The sequence below is a fragment of the Moschus berezovskii genome, chromosome 22 (assembly GCF_049115385.1).
Source record: "Moschus berezovskii isolate FMDL1 chromosome 22, NW_MosBer_1.0, whole genome shotgun sequence".
Taxonomy (NCBI): Eukaryota; Metazoa; Chordata; class Mammalia; order Artiodactyla; family Moschidae; genus Moschus; species Moschus berezovskii.
Genome location: NC_142481.1, coordinates 1911454 through 1933581, shown reverse-complemented (window position 1 = coordinate 1933581; position 22128 = coordinate 1911454). Strand labels below are relative to the sequence as shown.

Genomic DNA, 22128 nt, shown 5'->3' with positions numbered 1-22128 from the left:
AATGATAGAAAACTCATATAAGGCTATATGCAAGTTAAAAGTATAGATCTAGGATATGTAAAGGGTGACAAAACAAACAATTTGGATGATACAGATACAGAACTGTATTATAAAATAACATATTATGACTTGATGTGTCATTTACTAAAATTGATGTTGGGGCAGTTAATGGGAGACCATTTTTATTTTCACATAGTACATTCAAAGTAAATTCAATAATAAAGTATATTTTATATAATAAAAACTGCAGAATAAAACGTTAATGTTTAGAGAAGGTTAGATTTTTAAGTTTAGAAAAGATATCAGAAGAATTGAGCTATATAAAAGTTGAAACCTTGTCAAAAAAATTATCCAAACGGGAAAATGTTTCTGGCCAAAATGAGGACAGATAATATCCTTATTATATAAAGAGACTGCTCAAATTGATTGGAAGATATTAAAGCCACACAATGAATGCAAAGAGGAGAAATATAATTGCATAAGAAGTTCAGAGGAAAATATTCAGTGTCCTTAAAAACTAAATAAATACAATTAAAATTAGATGTCCTTTCCCTTGTTAAATTAGCAAAGGTGAAAAGTACTCTTAATACATAATGCTAGCGAGAATGTGCGGAAAACAGTCATGAGTTAACCGTGGCAGTGCAAATCGGTATGTTTTCGAAAGAAAACGTAGATGTGTATCAGGAACCTTAAACAAGTATTCCCCTTTCAATACAATTATTCCCCTTCCAATACAGGAACTCCCCTTTGGCGAAATCTTAAAAGAATCCTAAGTTTAGAAAGATAATTTAAGGACCAATATGTTCATCACAGTATTCTTTACAATTGTGAAAAACCAGAACCAAAGTAAACATTCAAACAGAGGGAGGGCCACACAGATACATCTCCGGGCATACTGTGCAACTGCGAACAAGGGGAAAAGGCTGACCGGGGTGACAGAGCAGCGCGTGAGGTGCACGACTGCGTGGAAGAAACATGCCATGCACACACGGGATGATCACAGCTGAATGAAAAGGATGAACATCTTAAAATAGTTACGGCCACACGTGAGTAGGTGAGATAGAACAGAGGTACCATGGAAACCAGACTTTCTCCCCGCTATTCCCTAGAGGCAAGCACCTCCATAGTCTGGTAATTATTTTTAAATTATAAGAAAACAGAGGACTTCCCTGGCGGTCCAGTGGTTAAGACCCTGCGCTTCCTAACACAGGGGGCTCAGGTTCAATCCCTGTTTGGGAAACCAAGATCCGGCATGCAGTATATGCAGCCAAAAAAAAAAATTACGAGAAAATAAATGAAAATGACCAAAATGTTAATGGTGTTTATGGTGCATTGGAGTGGGGCGGGGGGACGGCAAGGCAGAGAGAGAGATCTACCTTTTCGTAAAATTGAAATTGTTTTTAATGAGTCAAGTACTGCTCTCAAATAACAGGAATCCTTCAGAAATGCATATATGAAAAAAAGCAAAACCAGTTCATGCAAATCAGTAAAAAAAAAAAAGGCACAAAGACACAATAGTAAAATGTGCAAAAGGCCCAGCTTATACACAGAGAAGTTTAAAAGCACACACGGGCGGGAGGGAATTCATGAGTTAGCAAGAGTCACTTTTTTGGCTTATCAGACAAGCAAACATTTTGTTGGTTTAAGTAATAAATATTCAATGCTGGCAAAGTTGTTCAAATGCTTATTTATACCAGGCATGGCAAAGTCATTTCTTTGCAAATATGAACTGCTCATTCTGTCTGATCTGGAGTGCTATGCTAAGAAAGGTTGTGGGCCAGTCTTTAGGTTCAGGGCCAGTGTGACTGATTAGCTATGCACATCCCTGCCCATCCCCCACCCCCACCCCGCCCTTAGCTGGCGGCTGTGAGTGCTGCCCCTCGGGAAACAAATTCTGCACTACCTTTTGAGAACCACAGAAACGCTTTTCACGCCTCATCTGGTAATATCACTTTTTGGAAATCTATCTTAAGCAAGCAACTACAAATACAATGCTTTATGGTCTGTTAATCGAACCTTTACATCACTGTCATTTTTAAATTGTCATTACAAATTAGTGAGAAAAAGAGAACTTTAAATCTGTAATTATATGAAAAATGTTTACTCAAAAAAATTTTTAAAGTACAGTGAATACTAAAATATGAGATGTGGTTGTGTCTGATGTGTGGCTGTGGTTTGTAATTCTGTGGTTTACCAGCTGTCACTAGGAGAACTCTAAGCACCCCCCGAGGGCCTCCTATGTACCAGGCACTGTTAGGCTCTGCTGCACAGATGAGCTCCAGGCCTTTCAAGAGTTCCAAGGGGAGGCACTGCTACCACATTCCCTAAGAAAGTGAGGTTCATCAGTCTCTGAGGGGGCTGGCTCTGGCTTCAGGGTTGGCCTGGTTCCAAAGCCCACACTCTCCCTGCCCTGCCAAGCGGCTCCTCAGCCAGTGAGCACAAGCATGGTCCTGGGTGTGTGCTCTGATGAGAGCACCCCGGGGGAGTGTATTAGCCTGCTGTGCTTCTGAAAGTTTATTTAATAAGCTTAATACTATTTAACGAGGAAAGTAAACCTAACATAACTGATAAAATGAGGGTCTGAACAAACTACTTCATCTGTGGCTCTTTCCAGGCCTGACATCAGGACTCTTATTCCCTAAGGGGGGTTAAGAGTGCAAATTCTTCACGGAGAAAGTGAGTATAGGGGAGAGCTGAGTTCAGTTGCTCCCAAGAGAAAACAAAAAAAATCTAAAAATCTTTTAGATCTTGAGGCAGGAAGCCAGGAGTGCTTCCAAAGCCTTCAAGATACATGTACCTTCTGGCCCAGAAAGTCTGTTGCTGGGAACTTCCCCTTGGGGAACACAACCACATGCAAAGACGCCAGAGCAAGTTGCTGTTGGAAAGTCCACGATCCAGGAGGTAATGGGGAAGCAGCGCACATGGAAGAGCTAAGTTTCGGGTGTGCAACACAGGGAGTGAGTGTTCTTATACATCACCGATCACCCCAGGGGCCCAGTCACCATCTGCCACCACAAAGCTGTCACAACACTGACTGTATGCCCTATTTGTACACTGCATGCCTGACTTCTTTTATAGCTGCAAGTTTGTACTTCTTAACCCCCTGCTCCTTTCCAATCTACCCCCCATCCTCATAATACAGTATGTTCATTATAACTAAATAAAATCAAATTTTTAAAAGGTTCACAATGGAATAAAAAAGATAAAAGAACAGTAACCCCAGTTTCCAATCCTAGAAATCTAGTGAAGTAAACGAGGCCACACCTATGCAACCAAGTATCAGGAAGTCCTGAAAGATGAAACCGGGGGATATATTTAGGAATGTGGGAAGATGTTCATGATATATTAGAATAAAAATTGCAACCTTTAAAACAGTATTTTATTTAAAAATCTATACAAATCTATACACAGGAAAAAATGTCTGAACAGTGTATACCTCTTTTAGCAGCAAGTGTACCTAAGACAGAGAAATACAAATATTTTTTTAAAAAACCCAAAATCTTAAAGATGATAGTATTCTCTAACTATCTTCAAAGGATATGTATTACTTGCACAATCAAAGAAAGCTTAAAACATGAATGTTTCTAAATTTAAAAAATATTAACCTGAGTGTAAGAGCAGTGCCCAAACTGTCTGATGCATTAGGAATTGGTTGGGGAAAGCCAGGAAGAATAGCATTATCCTTGGGGGCCCACTAGAACAGCAGCAAGAAGAGCAGCAAGCTGAGAGCTAACAGGCTGAGATACCTGCCGCCACGGGCAGCTTGAGTTCAGCTTGTAAAGTATGGAGGCAGTGGCTTGTGCACATTCCATAAATTCCCACTAGTCCAGGGATGACCGGCAGAGTTAACTATCCATGCTGTCACCGCTGCCATCTGTGGTATGAAAGAAGCATCGGAACAAGTCAACTATGATGCTCCCTGGCTTTCCAGAGTTAAGGCCTCTTAAGAAGCCTTGGCCCAGGGTCCTCGACAAATGGCCCACAGCAGACCCCCTCAAGGAGTCTCCATACTTCTTAAGTCAAATATCTGAAGACCAGGATGGAGTAATGGAGGGAGGCACATAAAGAAAAGCCTAGAAGAGGTGGTGAAGAAGGAACATGCAGCTGGTCGTGAAGAGTCCACAGATGGTGAAAACTCTAAACCTTCCTGCCTGTGAATGGTGCAGTGGCTTGGAGAATGACTTCAAGAGCCTAGACCTTCGGGAAGGGCAAAAAGCTTGATGGGATATGATATGAAGTACACAAAACCACGTATGAGGTATTCTTGCCAAAGCAGCTGAAGATGAATCAAATTAAATTCTCCAGAGTTTAGTGTTAACTTCCATTTATAGAAAATAGAGAGGGACAAGTTAAGGATACCACAGGAAGTAAAGGGACACATTTAGAAGGGGGGACACTCCACAGGACAACTGACCTAGTTTCTGCCAGTACTACTTGCATAATCACACAAAGCTTTAAAAAAAAAAGAGAGCGCTAAAATGATGGTTGCCATGGCTGGAGGGAAGGGAAAATGGGGAGTTATTGTTTAATGGATACAGAATTTGAGTTTTTCAAGATGAAAAAGTCCTAAGTATCCACTGCACAATAATGTGACTCCACTTAACACTACTGTACACTTAAAAATCCTTGAGATGGCTAATTTTATGTCATGTATTTATCAGAATTAAAAATAAACTTAAAAATGAGTGCTTCTAAATTTAAAAAGTTAAAACTTTAATATAAGGAATATAAAAACTGTTAGCTATATTAGGAACTGGGTGGAAGAGGGATATATTTCTACATTATTCTTGGGGTCACACAAGACATTAAGAAAAAGTGAGAGGAGATTGCTTTAGATTAAGAGAAACTTGAAATCAGACAACCAAATGCAATCAGTGGAGCACATTTGGATCCAGATTCAAATAAGCCAGCTACAAAAGGACATCTCGGAAATGACTAGGAAAATTTGATTATGGTCTGGGTAAGACACTTTGAGTTGATCTAAAATTTTCCTTTTTAGGTAGATATACTGAAGTTTAAAAAAACAGAGATGACACAATTGAAAGAAACTGAGTTAAACAAATAATAATTGAGGTAGTATGTAGATTTAGCAAAAATGGTGAAGCAAGAAATGAAATGGCAGACTGACAAGGGCGTGAGTAAAGCTATGATCCTGGGGAAAGAAGCAGATTTCACAAGTAGTGGTGAGGTAGAAGTTATCATAAAGAAATGACAGGGTTTTCCTGGGGCTGAATGGAGAGATTAAGGAAAAGTTACAACTGTTCACAAAAGGAAGCGGTCTTGTTGAAAAGGCAAAGGAGCCAACTTGAAAGGACTCCCAGTGGCCAAAGCCGGAACAATTCTAAAATAAGTAATGGTCGTGTTGAATTACAGCCCATGCCACAAATCCGTCCTGATATAAATAAATTACTGAATAAAAATATAGGGAAGCAACTTTTCCTCACAGAATTCTAATTACTAAATGTAGAAGGGATGAGGAAAATTAAAAATTCACCATTATAGTATGAGAGAGTAAAAACGGCTGTAGGTAAGATCCACTTGCTAGATGCTAGAATTCAGTAGGTAAAAGTCTGAGGAGAAATTGGAAGCTCTCCTCAAAGTGTCTCCTGAGAGAGATTTATGAATTACAAAGAGAAACAAATAAAGGTTAATTAACAACATCAACAATAAGCTACACTGACATTATGTTCTTTTGAGGCAGTGGTGGCAGGATCAGAAACAAACATACAGTGGGTGGGGGAGGGTGGTCTGTGGGAGGAAACAGGGCGTTAGTGAGGGCTACCTCATCAGGACCTTGGGAACCGAGGAAGAGGGGCTGTGAGTGAGCCCTCATGTGGAGCAAGTGCTCATTTGGCTGGTGCAGGTCCTAATGAGTCATGTTTGTTTTTAACTTCCTGACTTTGGAGCCACACACCATAGATCAGAAATGGCAGGATGAGAAAAAGCAAGGCAGTGAATAATGATAGATACAACCCACCCTGCCAGGCAAGGAGTCAGATTCTGAGACACCAGGTCCACCTGGTTCCCATGTGTCTTTGTATCTGACCATCATTCAAGTTGGTGATGCAAAACCTTTACATTAGAACAGTATGGTTTAAAAGCGATTTTTAGTGCAATCCGTGGCTCATACTTTTGAGTGAAGTATGCCCAGTGTAGAAATACGACTTTAGGTTGAAGCTGGCTGTGCTGATGATGCCAGAGTCCAAGAACAGAAACAGCTTTCAAATACCCCTTTCCTTTTTCAAAAATACAAAACCCCAAACCCTCAAATATAAAATTACAAAAAATTCTATTTGATCAGTAGCAGATTTATGATCTACAAGACTAATTATAAAAAAGTGTTTAGCAAAAATATACTTCCCTCATCAGTGTCCCCAATATTCATCTAATCCTAAATTGTAAGAGAAATAGCTATCAGAACTTCACTTTAAAAATCTTTTTGATCCCCTAACACTACAAGTGTCCCCATCAGATTTAACATGAAATAGGATTGAAATTACTAAAAAGGAAGGTGGCTTCAGTCAGTACAGCTGTTACTTTTCTTCAGAGAGGATGTGGCAGGAATAAAACAAACCTGGGTTGAGCATCAAGATTTAAAATAAGTACTTCATGGACTCTCAAAAACCAAATAATTGAACCAAACCAAGATGGGGTTCAGTTCTTGCCCCAGCACTTACAACCCAGGTCAAATCAAATGACAACGTGGAGTTTCAAGTTTGCTCTATCTGTAAATATGAAATAAGTATTGTCAAACTAGGTGCAGTGCAGCATTCCTTAAAAGATCAAATAATACATATGGCAATGTTTTCAAAATTATGAGCTATGTAAACACATTACCAGTTACTTCAGCTTTGTGGACTGAGCACTATAGGTACACCTCAGAAACCTTTTTACTATGCCCTCTGCTGATACATCCCATGTGGTAAAGATATTATATGTGAACACTCCTGCAAAAATTCAGGCAACAGAGTGTCTGTGTTAAGCCCACCAGCCAGTCACAAATTTTTTGTCGGGATGTCAAAATCGAGGTTCTCCATTCTATGGACACCACCACAGAAGGGCAAAAACTCTCGGCTTCTTTCCCATGCAACAAAAATACTCTGTAAGGTTTTCTGCTTCAGTGACTGAAACACGTGCTGACTGTCCATCTGCAAAAAGATTGTTCTATCCCCTTGCAGCCGCTTGCTGTTTTCTGACTACACCATGACACGTTTTCAAGTTGTTAACAAGGTGGGAGGGCTGGTGGAAGACCTTACATTCAGAGCACTTGAATGGTCTCTCTCCAGGAGAAAGCCTAAGATGTTGAGAATGTTCTGACGGGAGGTTTTTCAACAGTAACGGCACTCAAGGGGCTTCTCTTGGGAATGGAGCTGGTAATGTTGAGTGAGGTAGGATGGTTGGCTGAAGCACTTCCCACACAGCTGGCACTGGTAAGGCCTCTCCGGAGTGTGAATCCTGTAATGCTGGATGAGGTGTGAACTCTGACGGAACCTTTTGCCACAGTCGCAACACTGACAGGCTCTTTCTCCAATGTAGTCATGCTGCCGCTTATATCGAATCAAATACATCTTGTTTTGGGGCAACTCAAGCGGCAGGGCTCTTGCTGGTTCGTGGGCTTTGAGATGCTGGAAAAGATGTGCAGCCTGGATAAAAGCTTTGCCGCACTGGAAACACTCATGGCAGTCCTGACCCTGAATTCTCACGCGGCCGTAGACATCTGCACGCTGGGTCAAGGACTTCCCATCTGCGTGAGTCTTCTGATGTCTGGTGAGGTGTGGCATGAGGTAGAAGGCTTCCCCACACTGTTTACATACAAAGGGCTTCTTCCCCGTATGGACCTGCTGGTGTTTCTCCCGGCCTGGTCGGGTACTAAAATCTCTTTCGCAAAATTCACATTTGTAGTGTTTGTTGTCTTGGAGGAAAAACAAGTTGTGGGCCAGCTGGGACCTGGTGCAGACTCCAAGAGTACTGCGCTCCTGGGGATCCTTTCCAGGAAGACTCTCCGATGGTTTGTTTAGTTCTGAGCTTTCCTCTAGTTGATCACCCTCGTGGCTTCCTTCCTGAGCAAGGGTCTCCGGGTCAGTCATTTCTGTGGGACTCAAAACTTCCGCTGGCTTGACCTGTTGCGACTCCAGGGGATCATCAGCAGAAGACTCTCCTGTGTGGGCACACCAGGAGTCATCTGCCTCCAAATCCTCTATTCCTGCCCCCAAGGATGATTTTTCTACAGGCAGGCTTTGCTCTGGAGTTAGATCTTTGGTTTCAGATTGTTCCTCCCAATCTAAAAGAAATGTAGAAGGTCCTCTACTATTTTTACTCAGAGAGAAACATCATTATAGTAGAAACAGAAGAAAGAGACCACAAATTACAGAATAGTTAGTACAGAGGATTGAGTTTTCTGGGAACCTAAGGAGAGAGTGGGAGAAGGATGGAGAAGAGAGTAAGCAAGGACAGGTGAGGGTGAGGCAGAAAAGATCATCTAGGAGGACTAAAGATTGACGAAGATGCCAGAGATACCGACAGGATAGAGAAGGAAACCAGAGAAAAAGGGGGGACTAGGCTTTGGCTGCAACTTCCAGACCATGCTTGATACATCACTGCTGTTTGGAGGAACTAAGGATTGGGGGCGGGAGGAGAAGGGGACGACAGACAATGAGATGGCTGGATGGCATCACCAACTCGATGGACATGAGTTTGAGTGAACTCTGGGAGTTGGTGATGGACAGGGAGGCCTGTGATTCATGGGGTCACAAAGAGTCGGACACGACTGAGCGACTGAACTGAACTGAAAGTAACTGTGGCCATAAAGGGATTCTATTGTCAGGTCAGTCTGAGAGATACCGTGTAATGCAAATCAGCTTTCACTCTTGTAGGACTCTTCAGATCCCATAACCAGCGTCTCAGATCTCAAAGAGGGGAGATATGAGAGGTAGCACTTCTCTAACTGACCTTGTTAGGGAACACATTTTTTTTTAAAGAACCCCTATTATCGTAAGTCTGTAGGACTATTGGGGAAACACTGGAGTACAGCGGTCAACAACCTCTTACTCAGAATAAAGCAAGAGAATTCCAACTCTTTTCTTGGCTCCCAATCTCTCGTTTTACCCATTCAATTTAACATTTATGAAACGTCGATTTTGAGCAAAGCATTATCCAACTGGATGCTCATAAGTCTGTATAAAGACTCTAATCAGGCTACAATGTACAAAACGAGAATTTGGGGAATTAATTTCTTTTGGGAACAGAAAAAGAGGGGAAGGCATTAGGGCTCAGTGAGCAGTGAAGTTAGCGGCAAGCTTATTCTGAGCAGACACTGAACTGTGAAAGTACACAGTCCTGGGGAGCAGCACTACAGGGTTCTACTAGGAGTATCTATGAAAGGTGAAGCTGGATGTGACTTTTAGGCCAGACTGGGATGTATTTAAATGTTTTGCTAGAAGTTTGGATTTTCTTTTGAGAGTGGTAAGAACCTGATCAAAAGTTTGTGCTTTATAAAGTCAACTCCCTGAGTGGGGCTAGAAGGAGCAGTGGTATCACACCAAGGTTTTTGCTTGTCTCAGTGAGAGAGGAAATACCTGTGATTTCCAGCTGTCACGGGAAAGGCATAAATGAATGCAGGAGCTTGAACACTAGAGGATAGGGAAACTGGCCTCCCTGGAGCTGAGCGGGAGAGGAAGAGATGAGCTTTGGAGAGGACATAAAAGAAGTACTGAGTGAGCATGATGTGGTGAGGCCAAATGAGCCCCTGAGGTGAAAGCACCTACCAGCCTTCTCCCTCTGCTGAGTGGGCTTTGAGGACCAGCTCCCAGCCCATGCTCACTGAGCAGGGTTGTCTCCTCAAGATTCCGGGCTCACTGCTCACCTTGACATGTCACTGTACTTCCGTCTTCCTCCCTAGCATGTGACTCCTCCTCTTCCAGCTGTGAGATGATGTCAGGTTTAGGGAATTGGTACCCTGTTGAAGATAGAGAAGCTCTATACAGTTAGCAAAAACAAGACTGGGAGCTGACTGTGGCTCAGCTCATGAACTCCTTATTGCCAAATTCAGACTTAAATTGAAGAAAGTAGGGAAAACCACTAGACCATTCAGATATGACCTAAATCAAATCCTTTATGATTATACAGTGGAAGTGAGAAATAGATTTAAGGGACTAGATCTGATAGATAAAGAGTGCCTGATGAACTATGGACGGAGGTTCGTGACATTGTACAGGAGACAGGGACCAAGACCATTCCCATGGAAGAGAAATGCAAAAAAGCAAAATGGCAGTCTGAGGAGGCCTTACAAATAGCTGTGAAAAGACGAGAAGCGAAAAGCAAAGGAGAAAAGGAAAGATATAAGCCTCTGATTGCAGAATTCCAAAGAATAGCAAGGAGAGATAAGAAAGTCTTCCTCAGCGATCAACGCAAATAAATAGAGGAAAACAACAGAATAGGGAAGACAAGAGATCTCTTCAAGAAAATTAGAGATACCAAGGGAACATTTCATGCAAAGATGGGCTTGATAAAAGACAGAAACGGTGTGGACCTAACAGAAGAGGTGGCAAGAATACACAGAACTGTACAAAAAAGATCTTCACGACCAAGATAATCACGATGGTGTGATCACTCACCTAGAGCCGGACATCTTGGAATGTGAAGTCAAGTGGGCCTTAGAAAGCATCACTACGAACAAAGCTAGTAGAGGTGATGGAATTCCAGTTGAGCTATTTCAAATCCTGAAAGATGATGCTGCGAAAGTGCTGCACTCAATATGCCAGCAAATTTGGAAAACTCAGCAGTGGCCACAGGACTGGAAAAGGTCAGTCTTCATCCCAGTCCCAAAGAAAGGCAATGCCAAAGAATGCTCAAACTGCCGCACAATTGCACTCATCTCACACGCTAGTAAAGTCATGCTCAAAATTCTCCAAACTAGGCTTCAGCAATATGTGAACCGTGAACTTCCAGATGTTCAAGCTGGTTTTAGAAAAGGCAGAGGAACCAGAGATCAGATTGCCAACATCCGCTGGATCATGGAGAAAGCAAGAGAGTTCCAGAAAAACATCTATTTCTGCTTCATTGACTATGCCAAAGCCTCTGACTGTGTGGATCACAATAAACTGTGGAAAATTCTGAAAGAGATGGGAATACCAGACCACCTGACCGGCCTCTTGAGAAACCTGTATGCAGGTCAGGAAGCAACAGTTAGAACTGGACATGGAACAACAGACTGGTTCCAAATAGGAAAAGGAGTACGTCAAGGTTGTATATTGTCACCCTGCTTATTTAACTTATATGCAGAGTACATCATGAGGAACACTGGGCTGGAAGAAGCCCAAGTTGGAATCAAGATTGCCAGGAGAATTATCAATAACCTCAGATATGCAGATGACACCACCCTTATGGCAGAAAGTGAAGAAGAACTAAAAAGCCTCTTGATTAAAGTGAAAGAGGAGAGTGAAAAAGTTGGCTTGAAGCTCAACATTCAGAAAACTAAGATCATGGCATCTGGTCCCATCACTTCATGGGAAATAGATGGGGAAACAGTGGAGACAATGTCAGACTTTATTTTTTGGGCTCCAAAATCACTGCGGATGCTGACTGCAGCCATGAAATTAAAAGATGCTTACTCCTTGGAAGGAAAGTTACAACCAACCTAGACAGCATATTAAAAAGCAGAGACATTACTTTGCCAACCAAGGTCCGTCTAGTCAAGGCTATGGTTTTTCCAGTGGTCATGTATGGATGTGAGAGTTGGACTGTGAAGAAAGCTGATCGCCGAAGAATTAATGTTTTTTAACTGTGGTGCTGGAGAAGACTCTTGGGAGTCCCTTGGACTGCAAGGAGATCCAACCAGTCCATTCTAAAGGAGATCAGTCCTGGGTGTTCACTGGAAGGACAGATGCTAAAGCTGAAACTCCAATACTCTGGCCACCTCATGAGAAGAATTAACTCACTGGAAAAGACTCTGATGCTGGGAGGGATTGGAGGCAGGAGAAGGGGACGACAGAGAATGAGATGGCTGGATGGCATCACTGACTCGATGGAGGTGAGTCTGAGTAAACTCCAGGAGTTGGTGATGGACAGGGAGGCCTGGTGTGCTGTGATTCATGGGGTTGCAGAGTCGGACACGACTGAGCGACTGGACTGACTGACTGACCCTGTTGAAGAAGGAGACTTATAACTTGGGGGTTCTGTCCTGCACCCTCAGGAACTCCCAGCCTGGTTTCTAAAGACTCTGAGATAATAGAGAAAGTGCCAATTTACACACAAGAAAAATAAAGCCTGTTTCCAAAGATTTTTGCCACTAGGGACATATGTCAATGTCCGGAAACAATTTTGGTCATCACAGCTTACCGAGGGAGACCAGGTTCCTGTAATTTTCCAGCATCACCTCCCGGTAGAGTTTCCTCTGAGAAGCACTGAGGTAGGGTAATTCCTCTGGACTGAAGTCCACAGCCACATCCTCGAAAGTCACCAATTCCTGAAATGCCAGACATACTCCTAAATGATTGAAATCTGGAATTATCCCAAAGAGGGGAAAGGTGCCTGATAAGAGGGGACTGACCATGAAGCAGACATTCAGACAAGCAGAAAGACTCTAATCCCAAGGTTTCAGGGACCTAGAAGTGTATCTTTAAGTCTTTCTCATTAAAATGCTTTCTTTTCGGCAATCACCCTCTGTTGTTTTCAGTCTTCGAACTTTATAGCAGCTTTCAATGGCTAAGTCAGATCTCTCTTGGGAAATGTCACACTGCACTTGAAAACATGTGGGTTCTTTTCCAGTATCTTCTGGTATTCATTTCTAACATAATTCTACAGTGATAAGAGAATAGACTGTATATGATTTTAATACCTTCAGACCATGAAATTTTTGCACTTTATGTCCCTGGATATGTTCCAGTGTCTCCTAGTTTATAGTCTATGGGAACTTGAATAGAATTTGGATTCTCTTGTTGCATGAAAACTACATATATCTGAATTATGCTGAGTTGGTTCATAGTGCTCTTCAGATCTACTATATCCTTCTACTTTTATTCATTCTATTAATTTTGAGTTTGATATTGAAAGTCCAACTAAAAGTCTTAATTTATCCACTTAAATATAATTGTAATTTATAGTGGAACTTCCCTCATAGCACCCTCATAGCTCAGTTGGTAAAGAATCTGCCTGCAATGCAGGCGACTTGGGTGTGATTCCTGGGTCGGGAAGATCCCCTGGAGAAGGAAATGACAACCCACTCCAGTATTCTTGCCTGGAAAATCCCATGGACAGAGTATCTTGACAGGCTACAGTCCATGCGGTCACAAGAATTGGACATGACTTAGCAACTAAACCACCAACCACTATACAGTGGGACTAAATGTACCTTTGTTCTGGACCCTCCAAGACTCCTGTAAATGTGTTATCACACTTTCAAAATTGAAGACAGAAAAAAGAAAGAGAAAAAAGAAGTATATCTGTCTCTGGTCTTGAAGTCCGAGAGCAGTGGGAACATTTCTAAGATAGCTCCTGCTGCTAACTTCTAGAGACTTGTGTTGGAGGACAAAGATCCTTTTGAGTTCCTTTATAAAGAGAGAAAATGCAAATAAAAGCTGAGCAGTATACCTCAATCCCAGGAAAAAGAGACAGGTGGGTTTAAGTTCTGGTTCTCTCTTATAAGCTCTGTGAGTGTGGACAGGTTAAAGCCTCAGTGACTCATCCATAAAACACACATAGTTCATAAACATGAAGAGACAGCCACTATAACAAGAACATGCACTTCACACTAACATAGTATGCCTTTATGCCCATTCACCCGGCAGGACTCTGGACGTCTGACACGCCACACGCAGCCCAGAACGTGGGCTCCTGGTGGCAGTGGTGCAGCTGCTCCGCCGCGTCCGGCGCTCTGAGACCCACCCACCCTAGGCAAGCTCGTTTGTCCATGGGATTCCCAAGGCAAGAATACTAGAGGGTAGGTTCCCATTTCTTTTCCAGGGGATCTTTCTGACCAAGGATTGAACGTCCATCTCCTGCACTGCCGGCAGATTCTTTACTGACTGGGCCACCAAGGAAAATCTTAGAATGTGGACTTTTGAGACCTCTTAAAAGATGCTGAAAGTGAAGTTGCTCAGTTGTGTGCGACTCTTTGCGATCCTGTGGACTGTAGCCTACCAGGCTCCTCCGTCCATGGAGTTTTCCAGACAAGAGTACTGGAGAGGGCTGCCATTTCCTTCTCCAGGGGATCTTGTAGATCCAGGGACTGAACCCAGGTCTCCCACATTGAAGGCAGATGCTTTATCGTCTAAGCCACCAGGGAAATGTAAATTGGTAAACCACTTTGGGTCCAGAAATACACCTATTCCTAGGTATATCTGCTTATGTGTACTGTCTTATAACCTCCAAAATCTAGGAAAGACCCAAACATTCACTTATGGTAGAAGAGATAAAGGTATTATGATATTGGGGCTCCCTGGTGGCTCACATGGTAAAGAATCTGCCTGCAATGCAGAAGACCCGGGTTCAATCCCTGAGTCGAGAAGATCCCCTGGAGAAAGGAATGGCAACCCACTCTAGTATTCTTGCCTTGAGAATTCCATGGACAGAGGCGACTGGCAGGCTACAGTCCCTGTGGTTGCAAACAGTCAGACACAACTGAGCGACTCAGTTCATTTCAGGTCAGTTCAGTAGCTCAGTCATGTCCGACTCTTTGCGACCTCAAGAACCGCAGCTCCCCAGGCCTCCCTGTCCATCACTAGCTCCTGGAGTTTACCCAAATTCATGTCCATTGAGTCGGTGATGCCATCCAACCATCTCATCCTCTGTCGTCCCCTTTTCCTCCTGCCCTCAATCTTTCCCAGCATCTGGGTCTTTTCAAATGTGGCAGCTCTTCGCATCAGATGGCCAAAGGATTGGAGTTTCAGCTTCAACATCAGTCCTTCCAATGAACACCCAGGACTGATCTCCTTTAGGATGGACTGGTTGGACATCCTTGCAGTCCAAGTAACTCTCAAGAGTCTTCTCCAACACCACAGTTCAAAAGCATCAGTTCTTGGCGATCAGCTTTCTTTATAATCCAACTCTCACATGCATACATGACTACTGGAAAAACCATAGCCTTAACTAGACGGACCTTTGTTGACAAAGTAATGTCTCTGCTTTTTAAAATGCTGTCTAGGTTGGTCATAACTTTCCTTCCAAGGAGTAAGCGTCTTTTAATTTCATGGCTGCAGTCACCATCTGCAGTGATTTTGGAGCCCCCAAAACTAAAGTCAGCCACTGTTTCCCCATCTATTTGCCATGAAGTGATGGGACTGGATGCCATGATCGCTGAGTGACTAACACACATATCATCACACCATGGAATAATAATCCAGCAATACAAACTAATTAATTACAATTACATGCAACGTTTTTGGTAACAGAAGGGTGAGTGTAAAAAGCAGGTACTGGAAGACTACATAAGACTATGATACCCATTTTATTAATATACATCTTTTGTGTTTTCATGGAAATATTATGCAAATCAACGAACTAGAGAGTATGTACTGACTGCCCAGCTTCTAAAGAGGAGTTTATTTGGCTCACATGTGTTTTTTATTCTTTTTTCAAATTTTGCCAACACCAAAATATTGGTATAATTCATATTAGTTGGGTTTTTTGACTTCTCTTTAAAAAATCAGAAGATCTAGAGATCTGGGTCCACATTCTCACATGGCACCATCAGCTGAAGCTGAGTCACAGCTGCCCCTTAGATGAAGAAGGTGCCCCAAGTTTGTCATAATCTACCCACTTACAAATTCTTTTATATTACCTCAGTAGTCTCTGTGGGCATCTTCACTTGGGATCCTTGACATGAACACTGTAGGGACAGAGGGCTATTCTCAGGAACAGATCATCTAGAACAATGTTTCTCAACCCTTTTCCCCATATCTCTCCCTCAAGGAGCATTTTTAAACACTTTGTTTTCCTAATTGTCAAACGCCTTCCCCCACCCATGAATTTTTTTCTAAAGGAAGCACATCATGTTAGCTTCTTCTAGGTTTCAAAACATGATTTAACAAGAACATTAAGGAGCAAATTTTTTAAAATTCACAACAGTTATTTCATATATAAAAAGAAGCACAATAATAGTACAAATCACATGAAGGTTGCTTTGATTAAGTCAAAAGTGGAGATAAAATGGAATAATAAACAATGAAAAATTAATTTGAGAGAGGGAAAGAGAGAAAACAGTAAAGATATGGTATGTGGGGGTGGCAATAAGTGTGAGAAAAAGCAGGAAAGCAAATACAAAGAGTCAGAAGAAAATTCTGATACAGAAGCCAGGGAAAGGCTCAGTTAGGTAAAGTTTATATAAAGACTTTAAGGAAATGAGGAAGTTTAATTAGATAGGGGAGGTCTAGAAATCAGAAAGGGGAGCTCCTCACACTGGAGAACTAAGTCAGGAGAAAACCTGACTCACCTGAGATCTAACAAACGGCTTACTGTCAGACATCTTTGTGTCCTCCTTTTGGTGTTCATTGGTGTTTCTCTTTTCTGCAAGAACAGAGTTCTCAGCAGAGGAACCTAGAAGGGAAAGGAATGACCATAGAGTTGAGTCCAGTCTGGCAGCACCCACAGACACAGAGCGTAGCCTGCCAACCCCTCACCTGCCATGGGCGGAAGCAGCACTTCCTATGACAAGAGAAAGACCAAAAAAACATTTCTCAGCTCAGTGTGGCAATTCCAGAGAATAGGTTTGGTTATCTCCCACCTCTAAATGCTTCAACTGATTTTCAGTGCCTTCCAAATAAAAAAAAGTTCCCTCTTTATTTGTATCAATGGTCCTAGCTTCACCATCCATTTAGTCAACAGGGAACCTCAGTTTCTCAATTGTAACATGAAAATTACGATAATATCTCTAATTCTATGGGCTCCTGTGAGGATTAAACATTACATATGTGAAGCACAAAGCTGGCATAAAAAAAAAAAATCCCGACAACTCTTATAACATTTTTTTCACTCAGGGATCTAGAAGATGACCACCACCTTCCCTTATGAAACCTGAAGTCATTCCTTGCTTGTGGTCTCTTTCCAAGAGTACCTTTCACAATTCTATAGTTTCTTTCTCATACCCTAGCAAGCTCTTTCCCTTCCCTTGAATTCCAGCTCCATCAAAGGCTGTGCCTTTGACCAAGTTTAAAAATTCTGTGGGACAATATGCCCTATGTTCACTGGAGGCAGTATAACAGCCATGATTAATAAGAGGACAGACTCTGGAGCCAGCCACGCAGGTCTGAGTCCTGACTGCCAATTACTAATTGTGGACCACAGGCAAGTTGGGCTTCCCTGGTGGCTCAGACATAATCCTTTGGAGAAAGAAATGACAACCCACTCCAGTCTTTTTGCATGGAGAATTCCACTGGCGGAGGTCAAAAAGTCAGACACGACTGAACGACTAACACTTTCACAGGTAAGTTATTCAACCTCCCTGTGCCTCTGTCTTCTCATTTGTGGAAGGAGGGTAATACCTATTTCAAGAACTACTAAGAGAAGTAAAGCACTACTATAAAATATTTAGAATGTAGTACAGTTTAAGTGTCCAACATGTTTACTATTAGCATCTTCAAAATTCTTTTAATGAATGCAAGTGCACAGAACTGGACTAATCATACTCCTTGATACATCAGCATTCAGCCAGGCATGACCCTCGTTTATTGCAAATTTACTTGTTTATATTTTTCAATGTAATCAACCCATCCCACTGGTCCACATCCCAGTCTTGTTCCCTTGCCTTTCTCTCCTTGTCTATTTATATATATACAAACAATGCTTTGTTTTTAGTATCAATTTCATTCAACTTTGTTTTTAGTATCAATTTCATTCAAATTGATATTAGGAGTGAATGGCTTTCTTCTATCATCACTGAAATGCCCTTAGTTCCAATCTAGTAACTCTGAGTTTCTAAGAGACCAGTCAGATTTTGACAGAATTTAAATTTCAGGTCTCATATCTCCCACATCGCATGCCCTCTTTTTTTTTGACTGTGTATTGTTTTGTGCTGACACTAAGGTTTAGGCTCAAAATAAAATGTGGAAGGGTGGGGAACAAAGCAGAGAGAAGGCATACTCTCAGAAAATAGCATTAAAAGCAAAAGCCAAACCTCAAGTTTCTTTCATTTCACATAAGATTAGACTGGAGATCATAAAATTCATTCATTTAACAAGCTTTCACTTAGCTCCCTCTTACGTGCCAGGCATACAGCACATGTTCAAAAAGTCCCTCCTCTCACCTTCCTCCTCACATGCTTGGATCAAGTCTGCCACCAGGTCTCCTGCTTCCTTGCTGTTCTTGGGCTGTTTTGACCTCACCCATATCTGAACCTTCTCTGGCAAGGTGTTCAGAAACTGCTCCAGCACCAGCTGCTCCATCATCTGCTCCTTGGTGTGGATCTCTGGCTGCAGCCATCGCCAGCAGAGCTCCTGGATTTGGCTCACAGCTTGGTGTGGCCCTGTCACTGACAGGGATTGAAAATACCTAAAGTTTTGATGAGAAGCTCTTGGAGCCTCTGGGTTTCTTATGGGGGTGGTTTCTGGATTTTCTTCTTGATCACGTAGATGAACAAGCTGGGGATTCCTTGAGGTATTGAAAACATCTTTCACGTGGGGCATTTTTACAGCTTGATCCTTCAAAGGATGGAGATACTCTAAAAGGCAGGCTGCTTCAAAGCACACTGTTGTGGAAGATGGTGGACTGAGTTGTATCAGATGAAGAAGAGTCAGAAACCTTAAGATCTGCAGAAATTATACAGAGAGACTCACAAATGGCTTGCACAGTTTAACTGGACAGTAGAGATTATGTGAATCAAAGAAAGTTAGCTCATTTCACACAAATGCCTAAAATGAATATTCACACAAATTTGCACATCTACAGGAGAAGGCAATGGCACCCCATTCCAGTACTCTTGCCTAGAGAATCCCATGTATGGAGGAGCCTGGTAGGCTGCAGTCCGTGGAATTGCTGGGGGTCGGACACGACTGAGCTACTTCACTTTCACTTTTCACTTTCACACACTGGAGAAGGAAATGGCAACCCACTCCAGTGTTCTTGCCTGGAGAATCGCAGGGACGGGGCAGCCTGGTGGGCTGCAGTCTATGGGGTCGCACAGAGTCGGACACGACTGAAGTGACTTAGCAGCAGCACATCTACAGACAGGTTGTATCAGGTCACAGTATCAGGTCTAGAAGATCCACAGACACGGGCTAGAAAAACCTCACAAATGGCACTGAAGGGAAGAGACTAGAACCCCCAACCACAATGAACTGAACTAACTGATGAGAATAAGAATATCATTTAAGAATATAAGAATATCATTTTAAAAATGAGTTAATGCAAAATGAGGAAAGATCATTACAATACATTCATCCTACAAAGGACTGAATTCATATGCAAAACATATAAAGAAATCATGCAAATCTGTAAGAAAAAGGCAGAGATCAGTTAAATATTCAAACATATTTTCTTATTTATTTAAACATTTTAATTCTTTAGCTAGAAGTTAGTCTTGGATAACATATGCTGCTGCTGCTGCTAAGTCACTTCAGTCATGTCCAACTCTGTGCGACCCCATAGACGGCAGCCCACTACCCTCCCCCGTCCCTGGGATTCTCCAGGCAAGAACACTGGAGTGGATTGCCATTTCCTTCTCCAATGCATAAAAGTGAAAAGTGAAAGTGAAGTCGCTCAGTCACGTCGGACTCTTTGCAACCCCATGGACCGCAGCCTACCAGGCTCCTCCACCCAAGGGATTTTCCAAGCAAGAGTACTGGAGTGAGGTGCCATTGCCTTCTCTGGGAATAACCTATGAGAAGACTGTAATTTTTTCTAAATACTTTTCCACCTACCATCAATTTTAAATTTGTTATTACTTCTTTTTTTGGATGTATAATACCCCCACTGAACTGAATTTCTAACTCTACAGGCTGCAGTGTTAAGATTCTGAGAAAGGAGTAGCAGAAATGACTGTGAAATCCTGGCAGCCTGCCTCCCTAGGCTAGCCAGGTCCCAAGCTAGAGTCACAATCCTTTCTCCTCCCAGAGAGGGAAAAGTAGAAATAAAAGCAGCTAATGTTAAATATTTGGGAAAAAAATCCAGAGAGTCCCTAAAAAACGTATGAATGGTGGTAGGTTCCTTGATTTCAGAGTAGGGAAGAAATTCCAGAGAAATGGGGAGGAGTGTTGGGAGAAGGGAGTGGAGACCAAGAGATTCCAGGTGGGCAGAGGCTGTGGCAGGAGGAAGCAGGGACTGAAGGGAGCCACCAAAAGAGAAGTGCTGAGGTATGGAGAAAGGAGTAAAGCAAGGCCAGGCAGAATACAGAGCTGGAGCAGAGGAGGAGGGGGGCAAGATAAAGAGGAAGAACCAATCTGGGCTAGGAGAGGTGTCCAGGGAGTAGGCACCCAGAGAGAAGGTGTGGGCTGAGGTAGAGGAGGAGCAGAAAGGAGAGGCAGAACTAAGGAGAGAAGGGGGGGGCGGGGGGGGGCGGCGCCAGGACTGAGGGAAAGGATACAGAGAGGAGAGGTGGAGGAGGAGGAGGGCTGAGGGAAGAGGCGCAGGAAGGAGCAGGAAGGAAGGACCAGGGCCAAGGCAGAAGTGGGGGACAGCAGGAAAGCTGAGGGAAGGTAAGGGCTGGGAGAGCAGAGGTGGGCCAGAGCCAGGGGAAAAACACAGATGAAGGTGGGACAGGAGGTAAAGGGGGAGCTGAATGAAGAAGCGCCTCTGGGGTAGATAAAGGGGAGCCTGGAGAGACGTAGGAGCAGGACAGAGGGGAGGGAGAAAGGCAGGGCCAAGGCTGAGGGGAGAGGTGGGGGCCTAAGGAAAAAGGGGGGTCTGACTGTGGGCGAGGCTGGGGGGAAGGGACAGGGGGTTTGGAGAGGAACAGGGGTCTTCAAAGGGGAACAAGGGTGGTTCTGGTGGGGGAGAGCAAGAGTAGAGTCCTAGAGGGAGGGCTGGGCGGCATCCTCGACGGGGAGTGTGGAGGTCCTCCAGGCGGAAGGAGGGTGTTCTGAGGGGAAGGCAGGGGGTCTCTGAGGGGGAAAACTGGGGGATCCTCGAAACGGGGGGGGGCGGGAAGAGAAGGGAAGGGAGGGGTCCTCAAGGGGGAAGCAGGGTTTTCTAGAGCAGGAGTCCTTGAGGAGGCCAACAGGTGTCTCTGAAGGGGAAGGCCCGTGCGGTCCTCGAAGGGGAGGGCAGGGATCCGAGAGGAGGAGGGGGAGGGTCCTCAAGGACGAAGGAAAGCGTTCTTGCGGCCGGGAGAGCGGAGAGGCCCTAAAAAGGGAGGGTCTGTGCGGTCCTGGGTGTGGGGAGGAAAGTGTTCGAAGCGGGAGGACAAGGACGGACGAACCCGTCCTTCCGAAAGGCCTTCAGGCCGAGGAAGCACTGGCAGGAAGCCAGGGCGTGAGCAGCAGGGAGGCCGCCGTGTCCTCCTCAGAGCCGACTTCGCCGCGCGGCCTCCCGCACCCCTTCCCCTCAGGGCCGCTCCTTCGCGCCTCCCTTCCCATCGACTTCCCCGCGAAGGGGCGCGTCTGTCCCGGCGTCCTCTCAGGGACGCCCGCACCTCCCTGCCCTCGAGCCGTCCCCTCGCCCCCAGCTCCCCTCCCTCGCGTCCGGGCCCGAGCCCGGGCCGCCGCGCGCTCACCTCACAGACGGACACCCTCGCCTGACCGAACCCCTCCACCTCCGACTTGCCGCGCAAATCCGCGACGCATGCGCAACGTACGGTCTGCGCGTGCGCACTGTGGGAAGGCCGGAGCGCCGCTCAGAAAACGCAGGCAGCTTCCGGCCAGCTCCGCTGGGGGGCCCGCGAGGACCACGCTGCATAGAGAGGGCTGGGAGGGGCCGGAGGACTACTTCCTTTAGGTGCTTTACTAAGTTTTTCAGTTGTTAGCACGTGGTTTAAAATTTAAAAAAAAATAAACAGTATGCAGTGAAAAGCCTTCTCACTGTGGGTGTGCCACCGACCAAATTTTTATGCTATAAACCACGTAACACTCTGGACCGGTGTAATTATTTGAATATTTATGAATAATTATATTGAATAATTATGAAAGCTTGAACATGTTTTTCAGTGTCCTTCCACAGTGTCTTTGTGTATATGTAGAGATATATGTATACATACGTATGTGCATT

The 22128-nt window shown here is 43.8% G+C and overlaps 1 protein-coding gene across 1 annotated transcript; it reads right to left on the bottom strand.

Moving 5' to 3' along the window:
• Positions 1 to 1868: 1868 nt before the first annotated feature.
• ZIM2 (zinc finger imprinted 2) lies at positions 1869 to 21692 on the bottom strand. The gene is made up of 7 exons (XM_055410619.2): positions 21638 to 21692; positions 18236 to 18737; positions 16427 to 16530; positions 15776 to 15823; positions 12337 to 12463; positions 9863 to 9955; positions 1869 to 8281 (listed from the first exon to the last, which is right to left on the bottom strand). The coding sequence occupies exons 2-7, from the start codon at positions 18612 to 18614 to the stop codon at positions 7329 to 7331; spliced, it is 1704 nt and encodes a 567-aa protein (XP_055266594.2). The 5' UTR covers positions 18615 to 18737; positions 21638 to 21692; the 3' UTR covers positions 1869 to 7328.
• Between the last annotated feature and the right edge of the window lie 436 nt (positions 21693 to 22128).

Coding starts and splice junctions, on each gene's coding strand:
- ZIM2 (XM_055410619.2), bottom strand. CDS start 18,614: ATGCCCCACGTGAAAGATGTTTTCAATACCTCAAGGAATCCCCAGCTT. Junction 16,531..18,235: donor CCAAGCATGTGAGGAGGAAG/GTGAGAGGAGGG, acceptor TTTCCCTTCTAG/GTTCCTCTGCTGAGAACTCT. Junction 15,824..16,426: donor AGCCGTTTGTTAGATCTCAG/GTGAGTCAGGTT, acceptor CTGTCCCTACAG/TGTTCATGTCAAGGATCCCA.